The sequence below is a fragment of the Podarcis vaucheri genome (genome assembly GCF_965113315.1).
Source record: "Podarcis vaucheri genome assembly, chromosome: 1".
NCBI classification, from domain to species: Eukaryota; Metazoa; Chordata; class Lepidosauria; order Squamata; family Lacertidae; genus Podarcis; species Podarcis vaucheri.
This window is the reverse complement of record NC_138759.1, coordinates 18,095,131-18,123,113: the sequence shown is the minus strand read 5'-3', so window position 1 is coordinate 18,123,113 and position 27,983 is coordinate 18,095,131. Positions and strand designations below refer to the sequence as shown.

The window sequence follows — 27,983 nt, the reverse complement described above, 5'->3', positions numbered from 1 at the left end:
CCACCATTAATTGAGGACAATTCTAAGCTGCTCAGTTGGTGCCATTTTAGACATTGGAGGCAGGTCCCTATCATAACTGCTGTTCCCTTTGTAAGGTGGAACGGTCAAGCCCTCTTCCAGCATTGAGGGCAGGGTGGTTGGGATGAGTGTACTGGTTCCATCCCAAAGTTGCCATTCTGGTTGCCTTCCACCTTCTGAAGGAGAGAGCCCCAACGAGTACAGAAAGCTCTCTACAGATTTCCTTTGGAACCCTGGAAAATCAAGGATGCAAAAGACAGGAAGCCTCCATGATCATAGGACGCTCCCTACAGACGATCATTTTTTGTGTGGGAATAAGACGTGGGTGGTGCTGTAGGTTGAACTACAGCGCCTAGGACTTGCCGATCAGAAGGTCGGTGGTTTGAATCCTGTGACGGGGTGAGCTCCCATTGCTTTGTCCCTGCTCCTGCCAACCTAGCAGTTAGAAAGCATGTCAAAATGCAAGTAGATAAATAGGTACCACTCTGGCGGGAAGGTAAACGGTGTTTCCGTGCGCTGCTCTGGTTCACCAGAAGCGGCTTAGTCATGCTGGCCACATGACCCGGAAGCTGTACGACGGCTCCCTCGGCCAATAAAGCGAGATGAGTGCCGCAACCCCAGAGTCGGCCACGACTGGACCTAATGGTCAGGGGTCCCTTTACCTTTAAGAGCACATTTATCCCCCGTGACTCCTTGCATGGTTACTGAAATTGTGGGCAGGAGATTATCCTTGAAAGCTAGCATTGTAAATCAGTTCTACATTACTGAAACAGCAGCTGCATTTGCCACAGTGACCAGAAAATTGCAAGTATGCTTTATGATTAATTTTGATATCTGAGTTGAATTTTATATATGGTAAGTTCTGTGGCTATGGATCTCGAATGGTTTTAAAATACGATGCTAATGCACATTTTGTAAATATGATGTAAATGGGTGTGGGGTTTGCAAAGGACTTTGCTTATTGCAACACAGTATTTCTTCATCACTCCATTCACTTGGGTCGTAAACTTGCATGAATGGATGGAGAGATTGAGGCATGGAAGGGACACGCAACTCTCCTTCCATTTCTGGAATTGCAAAAATTAAGAGCCAAGGGAACAAAACTACAGCAGCTTCCAACAGGTAACCTCCTGCCTTTGAAAATAAAAGCACTTCCCTATGAGAAAAGCACCACAATCGCTTCTTTCAAGTACTTACTGTTTCAACCAACTCCCAATTCTGATTTGCTTTGCGCAGGTTCCGAAGACCTTTTATCAGTAAGAAATGTCTTGCAACCTGTGGCTGGTTTGCAAAAATTGGGAGCTCTGCAAGAACCATCAACAGATCTGTTGCCTGCATTGCACTGAGGTTGTCCCATAAAACATACAATCATTAGGCGATTGTCTTGCATTATCACGGAGTGAAATATAGATGCACCTTTTGATGAAACTACAATATTATTTTAAAAAAAGATTTATTCATTCATTCTGCCTTTATGTACAACAGTTACAGAATACTGTACAAAAAAAAGAGATAGTTGTCATTGCTTTGAATTGTTGTGCATAAACAGCTCGGATAGGTTTCACATTCAATTTGAGTGTCCTTGCCAAACAGGCAGCGAAACATTCGGTATACCTCCAAGGTATAGAAGCGATGAACCAGTTTTACAGGTTTCTCCAGCGTAACATTGGTTTAAAAATGCTGTTATCTAGGTAGGTATTTCATTGAAAGACCAGCCAGCCCTATTGCACCTCTGTCCCCAATAAAAAGGGTAAAATACCCCCCATGGCCATCAGCTTGTGGGAGGTTCTTATCAGTTGTGTTGTTTTATATCCCTTGCTTAAAGGTGGCTCCCACCACCACCCCCTGCACAAAATTCCCTTCTCTAAATCTAAACCTTTTAGCACTTTATAGAGCATTGGCCTTCAGCAAATACATTGAGACCCTCAGCTGGGTTAGGCCTTGCTCTAAAGCCATTCACAGTAGTAGCAGCAACACTGCCATTTTCTTCTGGGCTTGCACGTTCTTGAGAGAAGAGCAGCAGAAAAATAACAAGGAGAAGAGCGAGCATATAAAGGAGGAAAGACATAAAAAGAAAAGGAATAGGTCTCACATTGAAGGTATGGCAAAGACAGAGTTTCTCAAAGTTGGGTATCCGGTTGTTTTTGGATCACAATTCCCATCATCCCTCACCACTGGTCCTTGTGGCTATGGATGGGAGTTGTAGTCCAAAAGCAGCTGGGGACCCCAGGGTTAAGAGAACCATGGTTGGGGAAGAGCCATGGCTGAGTGGCAGAGCATCTGGTTGGTCAATCCCCAACATTGCCAGGCAGGGCTGGGAAGGAGACTCTTGTCTGAAACCGTGGAGAGCTGATGCCAGTACTGAGCTAGATGGAGCAATCGTCCGACTTGACATAATACAGCTTCCCAATCGCGCTTTGGATATGAAGGGTTTTGAGGAAGACCCCCTTTCAATAAACCATGGTTAACACAAGTGACTCTTGACAGGTTCTCTGCGTTGCCCTGTACGAAATAGAGACGTGAATATAACTCCTGCTCCCCCAGTTTTTCTAATTGGGTCAGATCTAGGAGTTATTTGCCTTGTGGAGCTTGGAATTCCTCTGGCTTTTGACCTTAGGAATTTCATGCTACCTTGCACATTGTTCTGCTCACATGGGAAGCGTTGAAAGTAAGGTTCACAAAAGGGGTCAAACCATTGCAAGAGGTGTTGAAATTTGGGGAGGTTGGATAGTTACAGTGGAATGGTCTTGGGGGTGGGGTCACATTTTTATTTTTATTTATTACTATTTTGTTGAAAATAATAAAATAATAAATCAACTTAATAATAATAATAAAAGGTTCACAGAGAACACAACTTGGAAAGAGGAAGTATCCTGCAATTATTCCAAGGGAGTATTCCTGGCTTTCTTTTCCTAGCTTCAAATGTGTGGAAATTAGTCAAGGGCTATGCTTCCATTTCAATTTTACCTCTGTCCGTAGGATGTTTCTACACCAGAATTAAGCACACCTTTGAGGACTAGGAGGAAGGCTTGGGGACATGCCATGGGTTATGCAGGGCTTGTCTAAAGCCACCTCCACAGGTGGCAACATTATGCCCCTAACAGAGCAATAGGACCTGTAACGTTCATATCTGGCCTCAATGAAGTATGGTAAAATTCTCCTTCACTTGGCAGGAAGACAGGTTTACAGCTCTTGGTAGGCTCTTAATACTAGTGACTGGCCAACAGCGCTGGCTCCAAAGCACGACTCCATGCATACCTCTGCAAAAGTATTTGGGGTTCAATGAGACTCATAGCCAGCTAAGAGGAGATAAGACTGCAGCCTAAGCCTCTTGTCTCTAAAGAAAAGTAAATCTCACTCTCACCATCCAGCTAACTTGCACGGATTCAAACGAACGTTTGAGGTCAACAGAGCTAGAACAACATACATGCCAGTGTTGAACCGTATGACAAATGTCCTGTTTGTTCCTGCACGACAGAACTTTTCCTCCACAACCATTCCACAGGGTGGGGGAAACCCCAGAACAAACGTGGGAGCCCTGCGAGGGGAGAAGTTCTATGGCCCAAGCAGAAGCTGTGGTGCAAACGGGACAACGTTGTTGGGCATAGCCCTGCGGAATAGGCCAAAAAGTTGCCAGAGGCTCTCTTGATAAGCTTGCCTTCCAAACTGCACTGTAACAAGAGAGAGATGAGGAGCTACAAAGGTGCTATACTGTCAATATGCACCTGCATCTTTCACACCTGCACTGGGAAGCTGCAGCCTTATAGATGTTGCTCATGTAAAAAAGTCCCATGGCCCTTGCTCACGCTGGCTGAGGTTAATGAAGCCCTGCTTTGCTCCCTCTCATTATAGTTAGGTATCATTCAATGCTGTGCTGACACACATCCCAGTCTCAGGAATGACAACTTTCAGCTCTGCAGCTCACTTTCCTCACAACAATCAGAACTGTTAAGCTTTCTGGATAGGGATGCCTTGCATTATACAGCAACTGGCAAGGCAGGTAAGCTTTATCAGAAGTGCATAGGACTTTCCTGCGTTCCTGAATGATTTTTAGTGCAACCTGCAGTACATTAGGAAAAGGCAAATTGCATCCTTTGTTGCTTGTCTAAGTGCATATACATGCACACACTCACAGAGGAGTCAGGCGCTTCCTGTCAAAAGTACAGCAAAACGGGGGAAGTGGGAGAACCCAGCAGGAACCCAGCTAAGAAACTTCGCAACCAAGAGAAAAAGAAGGATGTTGATATGCTGTACTGAAAGGTTCACAGTATGTGGGATTTCCAATGACTAATGCATCAGCCTTGATAGCAAGAACAGTAAATGCTCAAGCATGTACCATTTACGGAATTTCTCATGGCAAGAAGAGTCGGGGAGAGGGACCTGCAGACCTTCAAATAGTGTAGGCCAGAGGTTTTCAAGCTTTTTGATTCCACTGCTCCCTTGACCAACTACATTTTTTTTCTGGGGCACCCCTGTGGGACTCAGGAGCCCAGTTACGTCACCCCCTTGGCTGCAGAGCTGGCAGCCTCTCGTTCCTTTTCAAACAGCCTCCCTTGCGGAGTGTTCCCTCAGCCTCCTCGCCTCTCTCCCTGGAAGCCTTCTGGGCAGCCACTGCTGCTACCCCTAGTCTCTGAGCTTCCCCCCACCGCCCCAAAGAGAAGTGCCTCCTCAAACTGTCCCACAGGGGGCTGGGAAGCACCCCTTGGCCTGCCCCAGAGGCACCATCCGCTTGGGGAGCTTACAGCCAGGGCTGCAGCAACGAACAGCTGTGCAAGCCTTTGGGAGGCAGAGACATGAGAGGGCAAGGGAGGAGGAAAATAAGGAAAGAGAGTCAGAGGCCAGTGTTGCCCATGGCACCCCTGACTTTCATTCAAGGCACCCCAGGGTGCCACGGCACACTGGTTGAAAACCACTGGTGTAGGGACACAGGTTCCCTGATTCCCAGTCACTGAGTATTGCTGGTGGGATTCTGCCTAACAAAGGGGCGATTAGGCAATAGTGCCACCTGAAGCCAGGTTTTCCAGCACATCTGGATTCCTCTCTCTTTTCGTGCTGTGAGGGCAGGGGATTAAAACTGCTTGGGTGAACATTAGGGTTGCCATAGGTCCGGAATTTCCCAGACATACCTGGAATCAGAAGCAGTGCCTGGGTGGAAATCAGCTAAAATGTCCAGGAAAATCTGGACGTATGGCAACCCATGCCGGCAGTGTCAAGTTGGTTTATTTTTGTAGATTTTCCTTAAAAATACCTCAAAAAACGTCAACAACTTTGGGCAAAACTAAAAAAAAGCAGCTGGACTTTCAGTTTTTGAAATATGGCAACATGTCCTGATCTTGACAAGGTTTCCTAATGCAATTAGCAATTCCTCTCTACATCTTCCCTCCCAAAACGGGAAGGTCAGAAATGGAGCCATTGCATTGAGACATTCCGGGAGGGAGTTTTGTGTGCTTGCCCTTGCCTGCCCCCCCCCCGTTTTATCCCACACGCTTTCAGGCAAATGCCTGAATAAGGCCCACGTCTCTATTCAAGCACAAACACGTAAGGCAAAGAAAACCCATCCTTCTAGAATGTGCGCCAGCTGCCTTGCCATCCCAACATGCATGGCACCATTGTCTGCAAGGGGAACCCACCAACATTCAACTGTGCAAGCATAACATGCTGCACAGAATCAGGACCCCACTGCTGCTCCCTGCCCCTTCTCCACCATTTATGCATGGAGAATGCTTGCATAGGGGCTTATATCAATATTGAATGGGAATAGGGTAGGCTGGGGGTCTTTTATGAGGTTTGTAGCAGCAGCTAGGCCATGTGCCAAATAATGAACTGCTGGAAGGTAGGATGAGGTCTATTTTTTTTTTAAGACAATGTTTATATATATATATATAAAGCAAGTCCTCTTATTACCTGGATTTCTAGAACAGATCTGCTGCTTTCATAAAGGAGGTGAAATCCTAAGTCACGATAAAAGGATGCTTTATACAGACAGAAATTTACAGTTTCTACATCCAGATTTTTTTTAAAAAAAGAAAGAAAGGAAAAAATAAAATAAAAAGAAGATCACTTGCTTCCGTTTGGGAATCTAAAAGCTTGAAGGCTGCTGGATCGCCGGGCCAGCCTCACATCCACTTAGATCGCCTCGGATCTGGTTCTCTTCTGATCTCATGTACATGAGGAAGACAGTGACTGTGGCAAAAGTAGCAGCATTCACGGGGAAAGCTCGAAGCAGTGTGGAGGTGAGGCCTCTTGTGAATACCCTCAAGCCTTCGGCGTGGTAGCTTTTCCTGACGCAGTCCAGGATGCCGTGGTAGCGCACAATCCCGCCAACCCCATCTGCTTGGAGGCGAGACTTGATCACGTCTACGGGGTACGTGGAGAGCCAGGAGACAATCCCAGACATGCCTCCCGCCAAGAGCAGTTTGGGGATGATGTAACTGTCCTCCGCCTCGCATCCCAAGTACCTGGTGAGGCAGTCGTATGTCAGGAAGTAGAAGCCAAAGCTGGGCGTCTCCCTCATGAACGTGGAGACCATCCCCCGGTTGATGCCTTTCAGCCCTTCCTTCCGGTAGATCTTGACCAAGCAGTCCAGGGAGTTTTTGTAGTTCTTGGACTTCAGCTTATATTCGCCCGTCCCTTGCAGCTGCATCCGCGTCTTAGCCAGCTCCATGGGGCAGCAGATGACGCACTGGATGGCGCCGGCCGCGGAACCGGCAAGGAACTGGTTCATTGGAGTGTCCTTTCCGAGAGCACGGAGTGTGTTCCCTTGAACGCCGAACACAAGGGCGTTGATGAAGGTAAGTCCCATCATAGGTGACCCAATGCCTTTGTAAAGTCCAAGGGTCTAGGAGAGAGAAAACAGAAGGGAGAAATTGGCATTTGGTGAACCATCTTCACAATTCAAAATGTTGCTGCTGACCTTTAAAGCTCGCAATGGCCTCGGCCCAGTATACCTGAAGGTATACCCATTGTTCTGCCCGGACACTGAGATCCAGCTCCAAGGGCCTTCTGGCGGTTCCCTCTCTGCAAGATGTGAGGTTACAGGGAACCAGGCAGAGGGCCTTCTCGGTAGTGGCACCCGCCCTGTGGAACACCCTCCCATCAGATGTCAAGGAAATAAACAACTATCTGACTTTTAGAAGACATCTGAAGGCAGCCCAGTTTAGGGAAGTTTTTAATGTTTGATATTTTATCACTTTATTGTTGTTGGTATTCTGTTAGGAGCTGCTCAGGGTGGCTGGGGGAACCCAGCCAGATGGGCAGGGTATGTATGTATATATGTATGTATGTATGTATGTATGTATGTATAAATAAATAAATAAGAAAGACTTGGGTAATATTAGCCAAGTCATTTTTATTCAGTTCTTTTTAACAACATCAGATTTAATACCGAATTCCAAAGTCAATTTCCTACCTTTCCAGGTTGCATTATACGTATTTATTCCACAATACTTTCATTACTGTTATATTTTATTTTGCATCCACTGCTGAAAATTTAATCCTGCCTGTGATTCCATTTAACGCATAAAAATCTTCACAGCCTTCAAAATGTTTCACCTGAAGGTTCCTGTAACCTTCTCTTCTGGTTAAGCAATAGGTTAGCTAGCATCACCCCACGTGAGACCATTCATCTATCTAGTTCAGTGTTGCAAAAAGGCAAAGGTAAAGGACCTCTGGACGGTTAACTTCAGTCAAAGGCGACTATGGGGTTGCAGCGTTCATCAGGCTGAGGGAGCCAGCGTTCGTCCACAGATAGCTTTCCGGGTCATGTGGCCAGCATGCCTAACCCCTTCTGATGCAACAGGAAACTGTGATGGAAAGCAGAGCGCACGGAAACGCCATTTACCTTCCTGCTGCAGCAGTACCTATTTATCTACTTGCACTGGCGTGCTTTCGAACTGCTAGGTTGGCAGGAGCTGGGACAGAGCAATGGGAGCTCACCCTGTCACGGGAATCCGCATCTGCCAACCTTCTGATCGGCAAGCCCAAGAGGCTCAGTGGTTTGACGACAGCACCACCTGTGTCTACACTGTCTGGCAGAGGTAACAGACAGCAGCATTTCCCAGCCCTACCTGGAGACTGAACCTGGGAACTTCTGCATGCAGGGCAGAGGCTCTGTCGCTGGGCTATGACCCTGCCTCAGCTAACCAGTAAGAATTCAGAAATCTCAATCCTTTTGTCAACACACCTTCCCTCAAGTTATTTCTCCCTGTGTCATGACAATTTTGTTTGAGTGGGTATGGATAGCAGTTGCAACAAGAAAGCTTTAAGTTGAGTTGGAAATAGACATTTATTATTATCTGCCTCCTTTACTTCCTTAGGGCATGCACACCCTTCAGTAGCTCAGTCAGCTAGAACACGGTGCTCTTAATGCCATGGTTGCAGGTTTGATCCCCATATGGAACAGCTGCATATTCCCACATTGCAAGGGATCAGATTAGATGATCCTCAAGATCCCTTCCAACTCTACAATTCTATGATCCCAACTTTACAGACTTAGACAGTAATCCCTTCTGGGCAAGGGATGGAGACAGGCAAAATTGCCACAAACTTCTCTGAACCCACAATAACTCATAGGAAGGGGGTCAAAATGTCCCATTGGGCTCATAGAAGGGCTTTGAAGCCAGCAAAGCTGACTGCTAATGAAAAAGAGGATGCAATTTTTTTGAAGAATCCCCATCTGTCTTCAGCCCTCAGCCACCACAAACCAGCTTGAGAGTTGGGGGCCCTCCAAAACATGGTGGAAGGTGATGTGACTATCACAATGTTTGAGCATCTGCTTTGCATGCATAAGGCCTCAGGTTCGGTCCTCAGCATCCTCTGGCAAGAGACCTCTCTCCCAAACCCTGGAGAGCTACTGCCAATCGGTGTAGACTATTCTAAACTAGATGGACCAATGGTCTAACTCGTTATAAAGGTGCTTTCTATATGTTCCCAAGACCGTGCCCAGCCTCTGTTAGTTATCTTTCCCCTTAATGTGAGGAGAAATCCCAGCCTTCAAAGGAACGGCACACTTGAATGCTATCTTGAAACAAAACCCCACATCCTAAGGATGCTCACATCTTAAAAGGAGCTGTAAAGTTTGGTGGGGTTTTTTTTATGGAAACCAAACTTCATGGCCCCATTTCACATGGCACAGAGGCAAATTTGTTGAAATGGGGCACTGTGCTTAGATGAAAAACATTAGAAAGCTCCTTCTGCCCCGCTGAATTAGGTTCACTTTTCCTAAATACTCTTTCAGAAATAGTTGCATTTCAAATCAATACCTGGTAACTATATCTCAAAGAGTTTTTCTGGGCTACAGTGGTACCTCGGGTTAAGAACGTAATTCATTCTAGAGGTCCGTACTTAACCTGAAACTGTTCTTAACCTGAGGTACCACTTAAGCTAATGGGGTCTGCTGCTGCACCGCCGCCGCATGCTTTCTGTTCTCATCCTGAAGCAAAGTTCTTAACCCAAGGTACTATTTCTGGGTTAGTGGAGTCTGTAACCTGAAGCGTCTGTAACCCAAGGTACCAATGTATTTGTCTTCCATCTATCACAAAGTGCTCAAAAACCATACAGAATCATACAACTGCGGCAACTGGTTGAGTACTTATAAATATTTATTGGTGTGTGTACAGCTACGGAGGAGGCAGAAAGTTGACAACAGCAGCGGCTGGCCATGTCTCCACCCCCATCGTTCTGCCCGGACACTGAGGTCCAGCACTGAGGGCCTTCTGGCGGTTTCCTCGCTGCAAGAAGTGAGGTTACAGGGAACCAGGCAGGGGGCCTTCTCCGTTGTGGCGCCCGCCCTGTGGAACGCCCTCTCAGCAGATGTCAAGGAAATAAGTAACTATTTTACTTTTAAAAGACAACTGAAGGCGGCCCAGTTTAGAAAAGTTTTTAATGTTTGATGCGGTATTGTTTTTAATATTTGGTTGGAAGCCACCCCGAGTGGCTGGGGAAACCCAGCCAGATGGGTGGGGTATAAATAATAAATTATTATTATTATTATATGTCACGTCATGACTAAGGAAGTGTCACATAGCTCCCCATGTGGCTCTTTGCACAACCAAGGAACAGTCACATGATTAACGGCTAGCTGGGGATGGGGAAGCCCCTCTTCCGATCACGCTTCCATTAGCCTTTGGAAGAAAAGTCCAGCATTGCGGCATGAGGAGTATTTATTGTGGCCAATTGGGGATCTTCCCTTACTGACCTGTAGAGCTATTTCGACACGTCCCTTAGGGAAGTTACTTAACTTTGGTTTCACTTCCCATTCAGTTATCAGCTGCTAGTTACATCTAGGCAGGAGCGAAGCAAGATTAAGTCGTGCCTTCGCGTATCACGAGCCCCTTCGTAGGGAAAACTGGCACACCAGGAACGTGACTAAGCTAAACCTCTCTCTGATCTGCAGGGAGCCAAATTCTAAGGCAACTGTTACGGGTGTTGTGAGGAACTTCCCGCTTTAAAACAGAGGTAGAGGGGCATCTCTCAACCCAAGGGCCACAAAGCCCTGCTGGGCTACCTTCTGGGGCCACATGCCAATTGTGGGGGTGGGGGAAGAGGCAAAAGCGGGTGGAGGGCTGGTGAGGGTGTGTGGCCTGGGGAGAGTGCTGATGGCCACAGAAAGAGATCTGGAGGGCCATATATGGTACCTGGGTCGAAGATCTCTGCTTTTAAGAAAACCACCCACCTATAAGAAGCATTGTGGTCCTGATTAAAAATTGCCCACAATCCTCACCACTAGTTTGCAGTGCCAATGTTGATTAGGGCCCCTAATCAGGTGCTATTTGTAGTTTAATTTCTTTAGTTTGGTGTTGCATTTATCCTTCCCCCCCTAATTTGTCCCTTTGTTTCTTAGAGTTACTTTTGGGTTTTTTTCTCATGGGGGTCTGCTCAAACATATGCAAGTCTTCTCTGTTCCCCATTCCAAAGTGGAAGAGTTTAAGACTCATTCTCGGGGCAACGGCTCTGATAATTTGCTCCAGTGAGAGCAGAAAATATGCCAGTTATGGTGTGTGAGAGATGGCTAAAAACCAGTTAACGTGCCTGTACTTTACTTTTATAAGCCGAAACATTGAGCTAACTAGTTTCCACTGGAATCCATTTAGGCGAACTTCATTTTAACCGTAGCAATCGAACAACTGTCTGCCTTTCTACAAGACACTTTTTATACAGTCGTAAAAACAATAAAATCACAGTAGAGAAACAAAAGAATGAAGGAGATGGCACAATAAACACCTACTAGTTAAAAACCACAAAATTTTTTTTTTAAAAAAAACAGCACTTTAAAACAAACGGCATCAGCAACAGGGGCAATTAAATTCTAATGGAACGTTAAAATTCTCACAAGACGCACTGAAATAAAATAGTCATCATTGTCCAATCAGTGATGTGACCAGACCCCACCCTGGGAGGCTGTTCCACTACTGAGAAGGACCTCCACAAGGACACTCTTGATGGTGAGGGAACCTGAAAGAGTGGCTTGGATCTCGAATGGAGTTCTTGAGCCAAGTCCTGTGGGGGGAGGTGATTCTTGAGATATTCTTTGATAGTTTAGAACTTTAAAGAGCAAAGAACAGCACCTTGAATGGAGCCTGGAAGCCATCTAGAGACCAGCACCCTAGAAGAAGATCAGCTAACAAGAGCTGATGGAGCAACTCAGGTCATAACCCCTGACAATTAGAGTCTATCCGAAATTTCTGAATCGTCTTCAAGGACAATGCATTGCAATAATCTAACCTGGAGGTGAAGAGAGCAGGAAAAACCCCAGGCTGATCTGATTCCTCCAAGAAAAAGAGTCTATTTGGCATAGCAGATGAAGTTGGCCGAAGGCACTTTTGGCCTTCAGCTGTCATCTAGGCATCCAAGTGAAAGGGGAACCCAAGGGTCAGAGCTCTAATTAAAATTTGTAGTGTGAGAGCTGTAACTGGCTAGTTAATGCAAGATGTCAATCACAGATCATGTGAGAGGATCCAGTTGCAGCTCCTCCACACAGCTGCATTGCTGCAGTGCAAACTCCTCCCATAGGAACAATAAGAAGAGCCTGCTGGATCAGGCCAATGGCCCATCTAGTCCAGCATCCTGTTCTCACAGTGTCCAACCAGATGCCTGTGTGAAACCTTCAGGCAGGACCTGAGCACAAGGGCACTCGCCTGCACCTGTGGTTTCCAGAAACTGGTATTCTGGTCTAGGAATCCAAAGTGGCCTGGCGAATTCTGAAGTGACAGGAAAAGAGCTTTGCTCTTTTTTCTCTTCTCTCTTTGCTCCCGTGACACCCATGGTGAAAAGGAGCTCCTAGGCTTTATTCATGAAAGGCTCCTTCTCCCTTGAATACAGTGCAAAACACAAGTGAAGAACACAATCACTGAACAAGCTACTCACCGTCTCTTGCTTTATGATGGACTGAAAACAGTGCAAGGTCCCCCGGTAAAGTGGCTTCTCCACATTTTGAACTTGAAGGCGTACCTACAAAACGTAGTGAGAATCCGTTGGCATGGCAAACAAAATAAATGAAAATCAGCAGGCAGAAGTATGACAGCACCTTTGACTGGGCACACATAAGGTGCATCGATGTGCACCCAGTCCTGACACCAAAGTGCCATAGCAGGCAATTTAAAAAATGGTCAGTATTTTGGGAGTCACTCAGTTTAGTGCTCAAGTCTGCATGAGATGGGAATGATTAATAGGGGATGGTGCTTGTCCCCCTTACTTCAAGCTATCTGAGGTTTCATTAGCACATGTCATTATTCTCAGCTATGAAATAAGGCCGGCGAGGATCTACTCAGCGGTCATGAATGGCCAAGTTTAAAGGAAGTTAGTTGAGGTCCATAAACAGCTACTTGTCTGGTTGCCTATGATGAACAAGAATATTCTACAGGCGATCAGGAATGGAGTTCATAGTTTTTCCTTTTAGACCGCAGCTAACTAACAGATATGTGAAATATATCCACTTTTTATGAACCCTAAATCTAAAAGAAGCTGCCTGTATTTTAGACAATAGAGTCAGAAAATCCTGCTTTGAGGGACCTATAGTTTTTTTTAACCAATTATGCTTTTTTAAGCATTGTGGGGCAGTCTCTCTTTGCGGCCTGTTAAAACATTACCACACAGATGCTCTAAGGTTCTTACATTTTTGCCATAATGCAATTTTCTATACCATTCCCATTACATTATGCCAGTTTCCTTCTTTCAATACTGCTGAAGCTGAACCCTGGCATATAAAAACACTTAAAATTTGAATTGAAAACACACACTGAGAGTGAACCCCACAGACCAACCAAGTACCAATACCTAAAAATGCATCAATACAGATATGGTTATAACATTTGTGTGTGGCAGGGGGGAATAAATAAATAAATATATATATATATTAAAAGTGGGAACCTCAATTTAAGGAGTGGCTGAAAACAGAATTCACAAGTTTTGTTCCACAAAGTACATATATAAAATCTTTTTTTAAGCACGTAAAAAAGCATATAAAATCTTTTTAGTGCACTCTAGGAAAACGAATGCAAAACAAAGTCAGGTTTTCTTTTAAAAGCTCGTATTCAAAATAAACCTTGCATATTGCAAATCCCCACCCCCTCCACTTCAGAGCACGAGAAACATTTTTAAACTAAAAAGGAAAAAAAAAGAAAGAGGAAGGGAATAAACTACATATGGTTTCCTGGTATTTTTTATTATTATTTTTGTTGTCTTTATAAAACTTGAACTAATCATACATGTTGGAAAAAATTAAGACCGAGAGAAACAGAAGGTTCACCTGGTCTATACTTACTAGGTAACTCTCCCGTGATGAGGCTTATCTGTCATCTACAACAAAGTAACACTTTTGCTGTTAATGAAGACAGCCCCTAGCTCAGAAAGTAAAGGCAGTTAAGCAACAAAGCAATTGTACACATTACATCAACAAACTGGGGGGGAGGAGGAGGAGCAGGAAAGAATTTGCCACTCGAAGAAGACCTGGTTCAGGTTCGGTTCAGTATCTCTGATGTTTTTTGCCTCTACCCCACCAGGTTCCCACAAAACCCAGACATTGCTTTATCTGTGCAACTAGTGAAAAAAACAAGCTTCAGAGAGGAAATTAAGCTTTGCTTTGGATCCCTCCCCAAGATGTATTTATAGTTTCAAAATGAAGTTGGCCTTTAGAAAATTTGCTTTAAAAGATAAATTTAAAAAATAAAATGAAAGCTAAGAAATGTCTAGCCATCCAGGTAAGTTACGGGACTCACAAGGAAAGACTTATAGGGCTTAATGCAGCGACACGAGATTTAGATCTGCATAAACTGCCTTTTTACAAGATCAGGTTATTATTACCTAGCAGATTTAAGTACGGTAAGTTAGTCTAATATTGCAATCCTGTGCAGACTTTCTTGGGAACAAGTCCCCCGATGGGACTGACTTCCAGTAAACATGGACAGGATATGCAACTGATAACTGACAGCACGATCCTCTCTAATTGTCCACTCGGAAATAAGTCCTGTTAAGTTCACTTACTCCCATGATTAAGTGTGTATAGGATTGCAACCTTAAAACAGAATCCCCCCCTTTGCATTGTTAGTAATGTCATTGTACCTTCAACAACATGGTAGCAAGTTAACTGAGGGATTTGTATATTGCCATCGTAATTAACTAATACCCCATCCCTGAATACATTTGCTTTGCAAGTATGCTCAGTGGAATGTGCTTCCAAGTAAATGCATTTCCTGGTCCCAAGATGTGGTCCGAGGGCACATGCTGCAGGCACCACTCTGAAGCTAAGCAGGTATGAGTCTGGTCAATGCCTGGATGGGAGACCGCCTAGGGATCCCATGGACACCACCTTGAGTTCCATGATGGAAGAAAGGTGGGATAGAAATATACTAAAATTACAAAAAAAAAGGTTTCAGTTCAGGGTGCCAGACTATGCCTTCACTCTCTCAGCTAAGCCCAATTCCATTAAGTTAAAAAAGAAGAAGTGAAGAAGATTAAGAAAACCAGACAGTCAGAGTTTTGGTTCTGCAAACATGTCCATAATATGAAGGATCATAGTATTATCCCCTATGGGACAAAATGGGATTCAACGGAAATTCAACGGAATCAATGGAAACGGTTTCTCAAGCAAAGGATACACCATTGCATGAAATGACTGGATTTTACAGCTACAAACCAACAGACTTCACATTTCATCCATAATTGTTCCACCTATTAAGTATGGGATGTTTTAAGGTTATGAATGTTAATCGGCACATTTCCTCAGCCAGAAGATCCTTAAACCCTTGCTCCAACCCACACTTAAGCTGAAATTATTGGATTTACTTGATCCTGTGCATGGGTACTCAGAAGTAAGCCCTACAGCGTTCAATGAGGCTTGCTCTCAAGCAAGCGTGCAAATGACTAAAGCCCAGCTTAGACTCATGCATTCCAATCCATGGGCCAGTCTGGTCCTGTTTTGAGATGCTATTTGACTGCTGTACAGGCACAGATTTTAAGTGATATGCCTAATTGGATCTCATTTCCCACCCGCAATCGGCCACTTCTGTTTTGAGTTCAACCAATTAAATGTCAACTTCCCAGACCGGGGGGGGGGGGGGAGAGAAAAAGAAGAAGAAAAGTATTCCTTTGTGAGCTCACAATATTTCCCCAAGGGTGGGAGGAAGCATGTTAATTAGCAAGACTGTTTCATCATGTTGCAAACTGTCATCCGGGAAATATAATTAACAAATTTATGTTTCCCCAAAGGGAGTAGGAAAACAAAAAATGTAGCAAACAGCAACAATGCACCTTTAAGTGCACTTCAACTCCCCACCCGCTTTTGCATTAGTCCTAAAAATCTGCATCTTCCATAAGCATTTTTGCTAGATGCTGCTGGATTGCTGAGTTAAAAAAAGGGGGTCTGAAGACCCAATAATCAAAGCACTCAAGTCAAGAGGGACTATCAGTTTGGAACTTTTTAACATGCTGCTAATTTGGCTTCACTGTGGGATGTTTCAATGCTTCAGTATGTCTGAAAATCTAATTCAAGATCTCTATACCAGGAATTGGCGTATGAGGATGTTTATTTAATGGGTCCAAAATATCTGAATTCTAAAAAACAAAAACCCTTTCTACTCATAAGGGCTAGTGCTATCTTCAGCCTAAATGTTTATGATTAAGTAAGCCTGTGGAAAATCAACCCACCTTAACAGTATCGAATGGATGTCCTACCAACACGCCAGCAGCACCTGAAATGAGGAAGAAGGCATTATGAGACAATCTGGCATTGCACCACTATAACCCACCACAGAAGCAACTATTTGCAAAGCACAGAAGACTACGGAAGTCACATGGCTGCTGTCTATAGGACTCAGGTAGGAGGGATGCGGGTGGCGCTGTGGTCTAAACCACTGAGCCTCCTGGGCTCGCTGATCAGAAGGTTGGCAGTTCGAATCCGCACAACAAAGTGAGCTCCTGTTGCTCGGTCCCAGCTCCTGCCAACCTAGCAGTTCGAAAGCAGGCCAGTGCAAGTAGATAAATAGGTACCGCTGTGGTGGGAAGGTAAACGGCGTTTCCGTGCACTCTAGTTTCCGTCACGGTGTTCCGTTGCGCCAGAAGCGGTTTAGTCCTGCTGGCCACATGACCTGAAAAGCTGTCTATGGACAAAGGCCAGCTCCCTCGGCCTGAAAGAGAGATGAGACCACATTCCATAGTTGCCTTTGACTGGACCTAACTGTCCAGGGGTCCTTTACCTTTACAGGACTCAGCCCTACCGTATTTGTGGCTTCCCTCAAAGAATTCTGGGAAATTTAATTTATTAAGGGTGCTAAAGGTTGTTTGGAGACTCCTATTCCTCTCTAAGGTAAAGGGACCCCTGACCATTAGGTCTAGTCATGGCCGACTCTGGTGTTGTGGCGCTCATCTTGCTTTATTGGCCGAGGGAGCTGGCGTACATGTGGCCAGCATGACTAAGCCGCTTCTGGTGAACCAGAGTAGCGCACGGAAACACCATTTACCTTCCCACCACAGCGGGACCTATTTATCTACTTGCACTTTGATGTGCTTTCGAACTGCTAGGTTGGCAGGAGCAGGGACCGAGCAATGGGAGCTCACCCTGTCGTGGGGATTTGAACCGCCGACCTTCTGATCGGCAAGCCCTAGGCTCTGTGGTTTAACCGCATCCCTATTCCTAACAGAGCTACAATCCCAGAGTTCCCTGGGAAGCAGGACTGATTGCTAAACCAAAAACCCTGGAGAAGGATACCCAGAACAGATGAGTTCTCAAGACCAGTCCGAAGGTCTGCTTTGTGGGGGTGACAACCACAATCCTGTTAGAAGGGAGTTCTCTAACTGAGGGTGGGGACACCACTGAGAAGGCTCCGTCTTTCATGGCTGCTAACCTGACAGATGTTGTAGGCAGTCAAATGAGCAGAGCCTTCAAGGTGCATCTTAACACATGGGGAGATGGGGAAGGAAACTCCAAGCTCATCTTAAGATTGTATCCAATCAACTCATCCTATCCACCCAAGGACCTCTGCTTGTGCACCTCTTCTGACCCCCCCCCAGTAGAAATTATGGGGAAAGGGTATGGGTTGAGAAGAGGAGGAGAGGAAGTTACATTGCACAAGCAGAGGTCCTTGCACAAAACAGAAGAACTTCACTGGATGCAGTTCCTAGACTCCAGCTCCCATCAGCCCCAGCCAGCATGGCAGATGACCAAGGATAATGGGAATGACAGTCCCACAATATCTAAAGGGAAACACATGTTAGCCACTGCATCTGAGACCAAGTGCTAGTGTTCTAGTAAGATTGCGGTAAGCATGCAATTGCTGTAGGAAGTGATGCAAGTACTTAAAAAAAACCAACCCCACATTTTTAAACCAAGTATTTGAACAAGTATGGCTAGGGGGATTGATGCTTTTCAGCCTACATATTTTTAAATATCTTCTGCATAGCATCTTCAAAAAAACTGCAGGGTTAAAATGTCAACAGGCTCCTGTTAAGTTCTTCCTTTAAGGATCCAACTGAGTGCCGCTGTGTTAATCTTATTAAAACCGATTTGGCAAGGACTTAAAAATCACACGCAAAGTGGCATACTTAAAACTGCAGCAGATGAAGATATTAAGTACAGAGTGTTCTACATAACCCCGAACTGTGCCTGCAGAGCGGGGGAGAGAGAAGTCAACAACGGAAGGGAGAAGGAAAGCCTCAATAGGCTGAAACCAGCCAGCTACTCGCTGTTGTAACTTTCACTGGAGGAAGACGACATCTCCAGAGTCAGACCTGCATTGCTTCATCAAAATCAAGGCAAGGAGACACACACTTTGTTTCTTCTTTCTCTCTCTTCCGCCCCTCGAAACATAAGATCTTGGGACACAAGCACCTGCCAAATTGTGTTTTAGCCCACAAGCGGCTATGCCATAATAAAAATGCTAGTCTTTAAGGTGCCACAATCTTTATTCTTGCTGCAAGATCCTAATGCAGCTAAAATAAAAAAAGGAGTAAACTCATCCAGCACTATGAGGAAGCTAACTTTGAAATTGTAGGTAAGTCATGCTCAGAGTAGCCATATTCATTATCTTGAATGGGTTTATATTGGATACAAACTTGAGTGATTTTTTTTTTTGGGGGGGGAGGACAGATTGGGTAAAGTGGCTGTCACCACTCCAGCGGTGCACACAATAAGGACACCTCAAGAATTTCAAAGGGGCAGAAATAATAAGACTTGAAGCCCCACACCACAAAAAAACAGCACCATCCTCTATGGGTGTAGCCAGGGAGGTAGCCGAGTAAATAGATAAAATTCTTGACTAAAAGTAGAAATAACCAGAATATTTGGGGTCACTTGGATGGTGTTGTGGTGCGTTCTATCAAAGATCCTGGCAGATTTTTCTGAGCACTTGAGGTCAAAAGAAAGGAATTGAAAACAACTGTTGTTGAGGCATTTCATTCCGAGTCTGCCAGACATGTGGTGATGACAGGTGGGTGTCCTGTCCCCAACATAAATCCTGGCTACGCCCATGCCCCCCCCCCAATATGCTAGCAGAGAGGTGAGCGGCATCCCTTGGCAGAAGTCCATTTGTTTCCTTTTTGCTCTGTCCCCACCCAAGAGGAAGGAGGTTCTTGCTTGTCCTTCCAGCACAAGACACTTCAGGAAATTGGTGCGCAGCCCCACCTTCCTACAAAAGACAGCCCTATAATAAGGGTTAGAGGGGTTAGGGGGAGGGGTCAGCTATGAGCCGCGGGGGCGCGCAGAAATACCTTCGCCCAGTTAAGGGAAAGGACCTTGCGCGAGACCACTCCCTCGGCCTCACAAAGCTCACATCTCACAGGGAAGGGTTGATGGTGTGCGCTCAGTGGGAAGGGAGAACTGAACTCTGCGCGTGCTCAGAGAGGCACCCGCTACTCCAACAAGGTATCACTTCGATAACAGTAGAGATCCAAGACCCGGCCCAAATCAATCCCTGGCTCGGAGGGGAAAGTTTCGACAGGCGAAGCCCAAGGAAACCAGGGAGGCTGGGCGCCTGAGCGCACAACGCCCGCTTCGATTTCGCGCAGTTCCAGCCCTGTTCGAGGAGGTGGCAGGCAGACCCCCGCGGAGAGTTTCTGGTAGGAGGGAAAAGGGACCCGATTGCCGAGCGCTGACTCACCGGCTCTGCCTTTATGGGCACCGGTGCAGTGTCGGCGCCGAGAGGGACAATGGCCCCCTCGGGCCTCAGGGACAATGCGGGCAGCGGAGAGAGAGCTGGCGCCGGCTCGCCAAGGCACCGAAGCAATTCACGAATTTGAGGAGACAGGGGTGCAAGAAGAGGTAAGGAGGCACCCATCGCGCCAAGGCTTCCCGCGGTGCCTCTTCCTTCCCTTCCAAGCGTGCAGTGTGCCCCCACCCTCTCTCGGAGGCAGGCGGACGGGTAGGCAGCACATCCCCGCTGCAGTGCGCCAAGCAACGCGCGCACACACACGAGGCTCTCCAAAGGCGCAGCCACGGGCAGCCCAGCTGCTGTGTCTCTCTCTCTCGCCCCCGCCCCGGCTACCTTACATAACTGGATCGCGCAAAGATAGATAACAATAGAGCAGCTCCGCTTCTCCTAGCAGCGCGGAATCGCCCGCCAGCGCTTACCTCCTACGCAGCCTGCGAGGAAATCCAGCGCCATGATCGCGGTCTCCAAAGCGCGCCTTCAAACCCCTTTCGTGCGCCTCGTCCCGCTCCTCTGGTTTCTATTGCACCTCCCGGCTCCGTGCGTAATTATTACGAATTCCTTTGGGGGCAGCTCGAGGAGGGGGGCGGCGGGATCGGCTCCCTCGGATCCAGTGAGTAGGAGGGGGGGCGATCTGAGATCTAATGTCAGGTAGCGGTTGTTGCTTAATTCGTTTTCCCTTCGTCGCCGCCTCGCTTGTGCGCGCAGCAAGCCAGCAACCCGCCCGGTGCGCCTTCCGAGCCGGCACGATCCACCCTCGCCCGTTGCCAAATCCGATCTGGTCGCTTCTATTTCTGACGCCAGAGAGAGGAGGGGGAGACGGAGCCTTTTGGGGAAGCGGGCGCCGCCAATGAGACGCGCCTGGCCAGGCAACACCCTTTCAGGTCGGCCCTCCGCCCGGGCCTCTCATTGGCTGCGCGGCGAGGGAGGCTGCCGGGGATGGGAAGCCAGTGGTTAGGAAAGCAGCGCGGCGAGGGCGGGCCGGAGGACGCGGGCCAAGGCAGCTGGAGCTCCGCCCGCCAGACGCAGGAAGAGCACAAGCGGTGGCTTTGTGTCGGTGCGTTTTTGCGCGCGAGGCTGGCGCGGTGACGGCGCCTTTGGCGATGTGGCGGCGCGGGGAGGGAAAGCGGGAGACGGTTGCGCAGGCCCTGGAGCAGCGGCTGCGTGGATCTCGCGCCCAGGGGAAAAGTGGGAGCAAGGAAGGCGCTTGCCTTGCCGTCGAGGGGGCGCAGGGGGGGCGGAGTTGGGCAGAGGCCAGAGACTGAAGAGGACGGAAGAAAGAGCTGCCTGTTGGGTAGCGGGAAGCCCCACTGAACTCCTTGGCATCTCCCTTGGTTCCGAGGATCGGATGCCCAGGATTGCGGGCTGCGCGACTAACCAGCCGATGGGGATGCTTCTGGGGAAGCGCGCAAGCTTCTGGGCAAGCGCGTCCCACCCCCGTCTCTCTGTTACTCTCCAGAGGTATACTGTTTCTCGGCCTGTAGCAACCTGGTGCCCTCCCAACAGTTTCCGACTCCAGCTGCCTTTTTGGGGGTGATGGGAGTTGTAGTCCGAAGCTTATGGATGGCACCAGGTTGGCAAATACTGCTGCATCAAGAACACAAGGGCCCCGGGATTAAGGCGAATTTTCTTATGGGGGGGTCCTCATTATGGACCTATCAGCCATGTTTTTTCTCTTGTCCTCCCCCCCCCTCCCTACATATAATTGCATATTTGCGTAACCTACATTCTGAAAATGATAAGAATAATAAAATCATGATCCTTGAATATAATTGCTATTTTATTTTTAAAAGACGTCTAATAGAATGCCTATATTATAATTTATGTGGCCCTTCAGGATTTTGTTGGACTACAAAACCCATCATCCCTGATCATTGGCCAATTGTGGCTGGGAATGATGGGAGATGGAGTTCAGCACCATCTGGAGAGTACCAGGTTCCCCATCCTTGTGTCTTAGATGCTGTTGCCAAGAGACTCTTCCAAGAGAGTGGCTCAAGAGAGTGTGTGAAAAGGTTCTTCATATCTTAATGGTTGCACTGAACACCTGCTTGCTAAAGGCATCTGTTGGGCTATTGTGAGAACAGGGTGCTAGACTAGCAGGGCTGATCTTGCATTCCTATTGGAGTGAGGTGCCATTGGGCTATGACTCACATCTGCTTCCATGAACTTGGGCACTGTTTTTTCTGTTTTCTGGGAGAAAGGCAGGCAATCCCCCCCATCAGTAGGGCATTCACAGTTAAACCACAACAGGGGTTTAATATACTGGCTGGAGCCTTACTATATTAACTGAAGTGCTTCTGAGGGAACGCTACAGTGTAGAGTGTGTCATGTAATGATTAATTTTGACTTGGGATTTTCTTTCCAGACTTTTTGTGCCTATTCGGCATTTACTTAGCCTCAGCAGAATGTTAGGTGCTGCACATAACACAAAAACAGTGGTTTGGCCACAGAGGGGCAACTCTTGGATTCGCCATGGCAAGTTACACACGTTTTCCAAGTGTGCCCTTCCCACCACCATCAAGGAGTACAGTGGTACTTTGGGTTACATATGCTTCAGGTTACATACGCTTCAGGTTACAGACTCCGCTAACCCAGAAATATTATCTTGGGTTAAGAACTTTGCTTCAGGATGAGAACAGAAATCGTGCAGTGGCGGTGCAGCGGCAGCAGGAGGCCCCATTAGCTAAAGTGGTGCTTCAGGTTAAGAACAGTTTCAGGTTAAGAACAGACCTCCAGAATGAATTAAGTTCTTAACCCGAGGTACCACTGTATTTCTTAGTCATGCCTTGTGTAACAAATGGAGGACAGCCATATAGTTAGCAGCTAGTTAAGCAACAGCAGCAAGGCAAAAATGCTTCGCTTTTAATATGCCTGACCAGCTCCTTCCTCTATGCAGTATCAGGGTTTCCCAAGCTTGGGTCTCCAGCTATTTTTGGGACTACAACTCCCATCATCCCTAGCTAGCAAGACCAATGGTCAGGGATGATGGGAATTGTAGTCCACAACAGCTGAAGACCCAAGTTTGGGAAACCCTGTTCTATAGGCAGGAACAGCCAATTTCTGTATTCTTACATCTATTCTGTTCTCCAAACAGTGGTCCAGGGCTCAGTTTATTTACTGCACAAACTGGGTCAGGGGCATAAGAAAATTTGCCACCATTTCAAAGTGAAGACTTCACCCTCAGGAAGCAGAGACTCAGGTCCCAAATTATGCATGCATACACCTGAAAGTAAATGTGTTGTTGTTGTTATTGTTGTTATTTACCCACCCTTTATCCTAAGGTCCTGGTGCAGGTTACAACATTAAAAGATAGTATTAAAAACAGCTTAAAACAATTGACTGTCCCAGAAATCAGGTGATTATATAAGGAGGCATATTTATTTTTCCTCTGCCTCACTTTTCCTTACAAGTGACTTTCTATCCCTTGATTAAAATGCAATCAAATGATTTCCCATGCCTTAAACTTTGGTGGGGCTTCTGGGGCTTGATCTGGCCCATCTTCTATTGAACCATCTGTGATTTACAATGTCCTACTTGGATTGGACTACTGGCATCCTGGCCGCCTTGCTTTAAGGCAAATCAATGGCTGCTCTTGAGTTTTTATGGCTCTGCTCCTTTGGCCAAGACTGAGCATTCCAAAAACCATTCGTCATCTTCCGTCGTCTTAGAAGAAAACAACAACCCAAAGGAATCCTGTACATCTGAAAGGCATTTTCGCTGGCTTCCATATTTTGAACCACTGGAATGTTTTAATGTTGTGGGCTCAGGGAACAAAACACACATGCACCCATCTTTTATTCTTATTATGAAGGTATCTAATCTTTAGTATCTGTTGAAAAACACACACTTTAAAAAAAAAACAAAAAACCCTTGCAAACATTTTTTGCATTCCCCAAATCTTCCAGTAACTTCTAAACTTCAGTAATATCCTGTGCTTTCACACAGAACTTTGGGCTTTTTTCCCCCCTCTTGCAAAGTGGGATTCTTATTGCTAAAGAGTTCACTTCCTACTGTGTGCGCTCACTTATTGACAAAGGATTGGTCCTTATTATCTATTAACTTTGTGACCCTAAACAGTTCCCACATATGTGGTGCCAGTTATTGAAGTTAGAGATGATGACATGTCAGTCGTAAGTTGCCACCTGTGCTAAAAAGTGATGACAAGCTTGGCTCTCTCTTTGATCTACAACTTCTGTATACTTTGCGATCATTAAGTGCTTATATTCTTCCTGGAGGCAACCATTTATTATTAGACTTTGGGTTTTTTTTAAAAAAGGATTTTCCTCATTACACTCTGGTTGCTTCTACATGACCTGTTTATTGAACCTTTATCTTATTTTGCGGGTTGGGATAGGGGGAGCTCTGTTGTCCTGGCCAGACAGGTTAGTTGAATCCAGCCCCTGTCTCCTAATTTCAGATACATATATCTTTCACAATGCTTGTAATGTTAGGAATTCAGATATATAAGCTAAATCGGCAAATGGCACCTTGAAATAGGTTAGGGTTGCCACAACAGAATGTCCAGGCACCTTTCCCCCAATAAAATTTATTGTTGTTATTAGTAGAATAATAATAATAATAATAATAATAATAATAATAATAATAATAATAATAATAAATAATATAATCTAGTCCAAGCCCCTGCAATGCAGGAATCTCAGCTAAAGCATCTTTCCCCCAATAAAATTTATTGTTATTATTATTAGAATAATAATAATAATAAAAATAATAATAGAATCATCTAGTCCAACCCCCTGCAATGCAGGAATCTCAGCTAAAGCATCCATGACAGATGGCCATCCAAACTCTGCTTAAAAACCTCCAAGGAAGGAGAGCCCACCACCAGTGTGGTGTAGTGGTTAAGAGCGGTGGACTCGTAATCTGGGGAACCGGGTTCGCATCTCCGCTCCTCCACATGCAGCTGCTGGGTGACCTTGGGCCAGTCACACTTCTCTGAAGTCTCTCAGCCCCACTCACCTCACAGAGTGTTTGTTGTGGGAGAGGAAGGGAAAGGAGAATGTTAGCCGCTTTGAGACTCCTTAAAGGGAGTGAAAGGCGGGATATCAAATCCAAACTCTTCTTCCAAACCTCCTGAGGGAGACCATTCCACTGCCGAACAGCTCTTACTGTCAGAAAGTTTTTTCCGAATATTTAGTCAGAATCGCCTTTCTTGTAACTTGAAGCCATTGGTTCGAGTCCTACCCTCCAGAGCAGGAGAAAACAAGCTTGCTCCATCTTCCTTGTGACAGCCCTGAAGATATTTGAAGATGGCTATCCTATCTCCTTTCACTCTCCTCTTTTCCCGGCTTTTCATTTCATTTCTATACCACTTTATATTTTAAAGAAAAAAGAATCAAAGCTGTTTACAACAAGTTAAAGCATCAAATGAAACAACAACAAAACAAATTCAAGCTTGAAGGAAAATATTTCAGATCCTTCTCTAAGGGACATTCTGCTTTCCCCATATTTATTGACCTACTTAATTTATATAGCTGCCCCATAGCAGAAGTACTCTAGAAAGCCAGTGTGGTGTAGTGGTTAGAATGTGGTTAGACTAGGACCTGGGAGATCAGGGTTCAAATCCCCACTCAGTCATGAAGCTCACTGGATGAGTCAATCCTAGCCTTCTAAGCTACCTGGTGGGTTTGGATCTGGTGTAACTTTACACCAGCTTAACCTAACACCAGTTTGTGCATAGGATTGCTCCTTAGGTCAATATTTAATGCTCCCATCTACAGAAAGATGAAGCACAGGGCTGTGGGATTGCGCCGCTTGTTTGCTGCTGCAAAAAAAATTACGCAAGAGAATTTAGTACAATCCCCTAATTATTTTTGGTATTCAGGAAAGCCTCATGCTCTTGATGCGATTAGGATAACTCTTTGGCCTAGGCGATAATCGTTTACCTGAGAGCAAACCCCGTGGAACTCAATGGGACTGACAGATTGAGGTTGAATCCTGACAGGGCAGAAGTACTGTTTTTGGGGGACAGGAGGCGGGTGGGTATGGAGGACTCCCTGGTCCTGAATGGGGTAACCTGAAGGACCAGGTGTGCAACCTGGGAGTCATTCTGGACTCACAGCTGTCCATGGAGGTGCAGGTCAATTCTGTGTCCAGGGCAGCTGTCTACCAACTCCATCTGTTACTCAGGCCGAGACCCTACCTGCCCACGGACTGTCTCGCCAGAGTGGTGCATGCTCTAGTTATCTCTCGCTTGGACTACTGCAATGCGCTCTACGTGGGGCTACCTTTGAAGGTGACTCGGAAACTACAACTAATCCAGAATGCGGCAGCTAGACTGGTGACTGGGAGCGGCCGCCGAGACCACATAACACCAGTCTTGAAAGACTTATATTGGCTCCCAGTACGTTTCCAAGCACAATTCAAAGTGTTGGTGCTGACCTTTAAAGCCCTAGACGGCCTTGGTCCAGTATACCTGAAGGAGCATCTCCACCCCCATCATTCTGCCTGGACACTGAGGTCCAGTGCTGAGGGCCTTCTGGTGGTTCCCTCGCTGTGAGAGGCCAAGTTACAGGGAACCAGGCAGAGGGCCTTCTCGGTAGTGGCACCCGCCCTGTGGAACGCCATCCCACCAGATGTCAAAGAGAACAACAACTACCAGACTTTTAGACGGTATCTAAAGGCAGCCCTATTTAGGGAAGCTTTTAATGTTTAATAGGTTATTGTATTTTAATACTCTGTTGGAAGCTGCTCAGAGTGGCTGGGGAAACCCAGCCAGATGGGCAGGGTATAAATAATAAATTATTATTATTATTCTGAGTAGACACATAGGGCAGTGCGCTGCTTTGAATTTTTTTCTTACAGCACGCACATTGTTTGGTGACGATACCCTGTCCCTTGCATGCCTAGCCCGGTGATTCCACCCCCTTAACCACCCACCTTGACGCGTGCCAAGTTCAAGCCCTGCCAGTTTGACACAGACATTTTAATGCCGCAATGGGCAAACAAAACCGTGACACGGCATCAGAGATTTTGTTTGAGCTGGCTGTCCCTGTCAAGGTAGCCTGAGTGCAATGAGTGCAATGATTTGGACAGAACGCCAAGGGGTTGTGTCTGCCTAGCAATCAAAATCACCAGATGAGATAATAGTGAGAGAAGCAAAAATTTGGATTGTTTCGTTATGTTTCCTCCAAAAACAAAGGATGACAATGGTCAGGTGAGTTCACAGCTGGATAGGGCAACAGCTGGGTGTGACAGAGCAGTGGCTTTAATGCCACATTCTCAACTCTCATTCCTTGCACTGACCCGGCTGGAACTGAAGATGGGAGGAGAGAGGGAAATCAGGGTTTTTCCAAAGGCACAAATTCCCTGCCAGCCAGCTTGCATAAAAAAAGTAACACCGAATCCAAGCAGGTAGGGCTGAGAGAGACTCCCTTTCTGAAACCCTGGAGAGCTGCTGCCAGCCAGTGTAGACAGCATGGAGCTAGGTGGACCCCCACTGTCGGATTCAGTATATGAACACAAAATGTTCTTTGCCTCTCGCTTTTACCCTGTATCAGTGGCATTTTCTGCACGGGAATCAGTGGTTCTTATTCACTACGCAGTGGCAAATCGTTTGGGAACTTGCCTTAGTTCAGGAATGAGCAGGTGCAAAACCAGGAGTACGTTAAACGTATTTACAAGGATGCAATGAAGCATTACCTGCCGAAGGACGAATGAGAAGAAGAGGTTGTTCCATGCAAAAAGAGTAAGGTGTTTTAATAGGGTCTGGGCGGTTAAGTATGGAAACTGAGCACACTCTGTCCTTATATAATTTTTTTATAAAAATGATATTTATTAAAATTTCAGAAAAAAGAATTACATAGAAACAAGAAGTACAAAAATAGCAGACAAAACTAAAAATACAAAGAAAATATAAAATACAAAATACAGAATAAAAAAGTAAAAACACAAAGAAAAAAAAGAATCAATCTTTCCATGCCTTACATTCATATCCTTGTTTCCCTGACCTCCTCATACCTTTCCTTTTTTGTGTTCCAATTCAATTAGTTAATTCAGCAATTTCTTTCCCTCTTTATTTTCTCCTAATCCTTTAACTTAATATAGTATAACTTTAAATTTTTACCTGATATCAATCCATTTTTACATACACCTTTATAGCATTACTGCTTAAACCACTTAACTTCATTCTAACATCATTCTAACATTCATTAATTTTACAATATTTCTGTAGATAATCTTTAAATTTCTTCCAACCTTCTTTCACCAACTCTTCTCCCTGGTCTCGGATTCTGCCAGTCATTTCCGCCAATTCCATGTAGTCCATCACCTTCACCTGCCATTCTTCCAGAGTGGGTAGGTCTTGTGTCTTCC

At 45.9% G+C, this 27,983-nt stretch overlaps 2 protein-coding genes across 2 annotated transcripts in view; one reads left to right on the top strand and one right to left on the bottom strand.

Moving 5' to 3' along the window:
- Positions 1-1,454: 1,454 nt before the first annotated feature.
- On the bottom strand, positions 1,455-20,485 carry SLC25A29 (solute carrier family 25 member 29). The gene is made up of 4 exons (XM_082219456.1): positions 20,075-20,485; positions 16,159-16,202; positions 12,382-12,465; positions 1,455-6,856 (listed from the first exon to the last, which is right to left on the bottom strand). Exons 1-4 carry the CDS (start codon positions 20,106-20,108, stop codon positions 6,098-6,100), a joined length of 921 nt encoding a protein of 306 aa, XP_082075582.1. The 5' UTR covers positions 20,109-20,485; the 3' UTR covers positions 1,455-6,097.
- Positions 19,254-27,983, top strand: part of SLC25A47 (solute carrier family 25 member 47) — a 38,739-nt gene continuing 30,009 nt past the window's right edge. The window contains 2 exon segments of the mRNA XM_082220335.1: positions 19,254-19,738; positions 19,744-19,765. Coding sequence (XP_082076461.1) covers positions 19,679-19,738; positions 19,744-19,765 — 82 coding nt within the window. The 5' untranslated portion in view covers positions 19,254-19,678.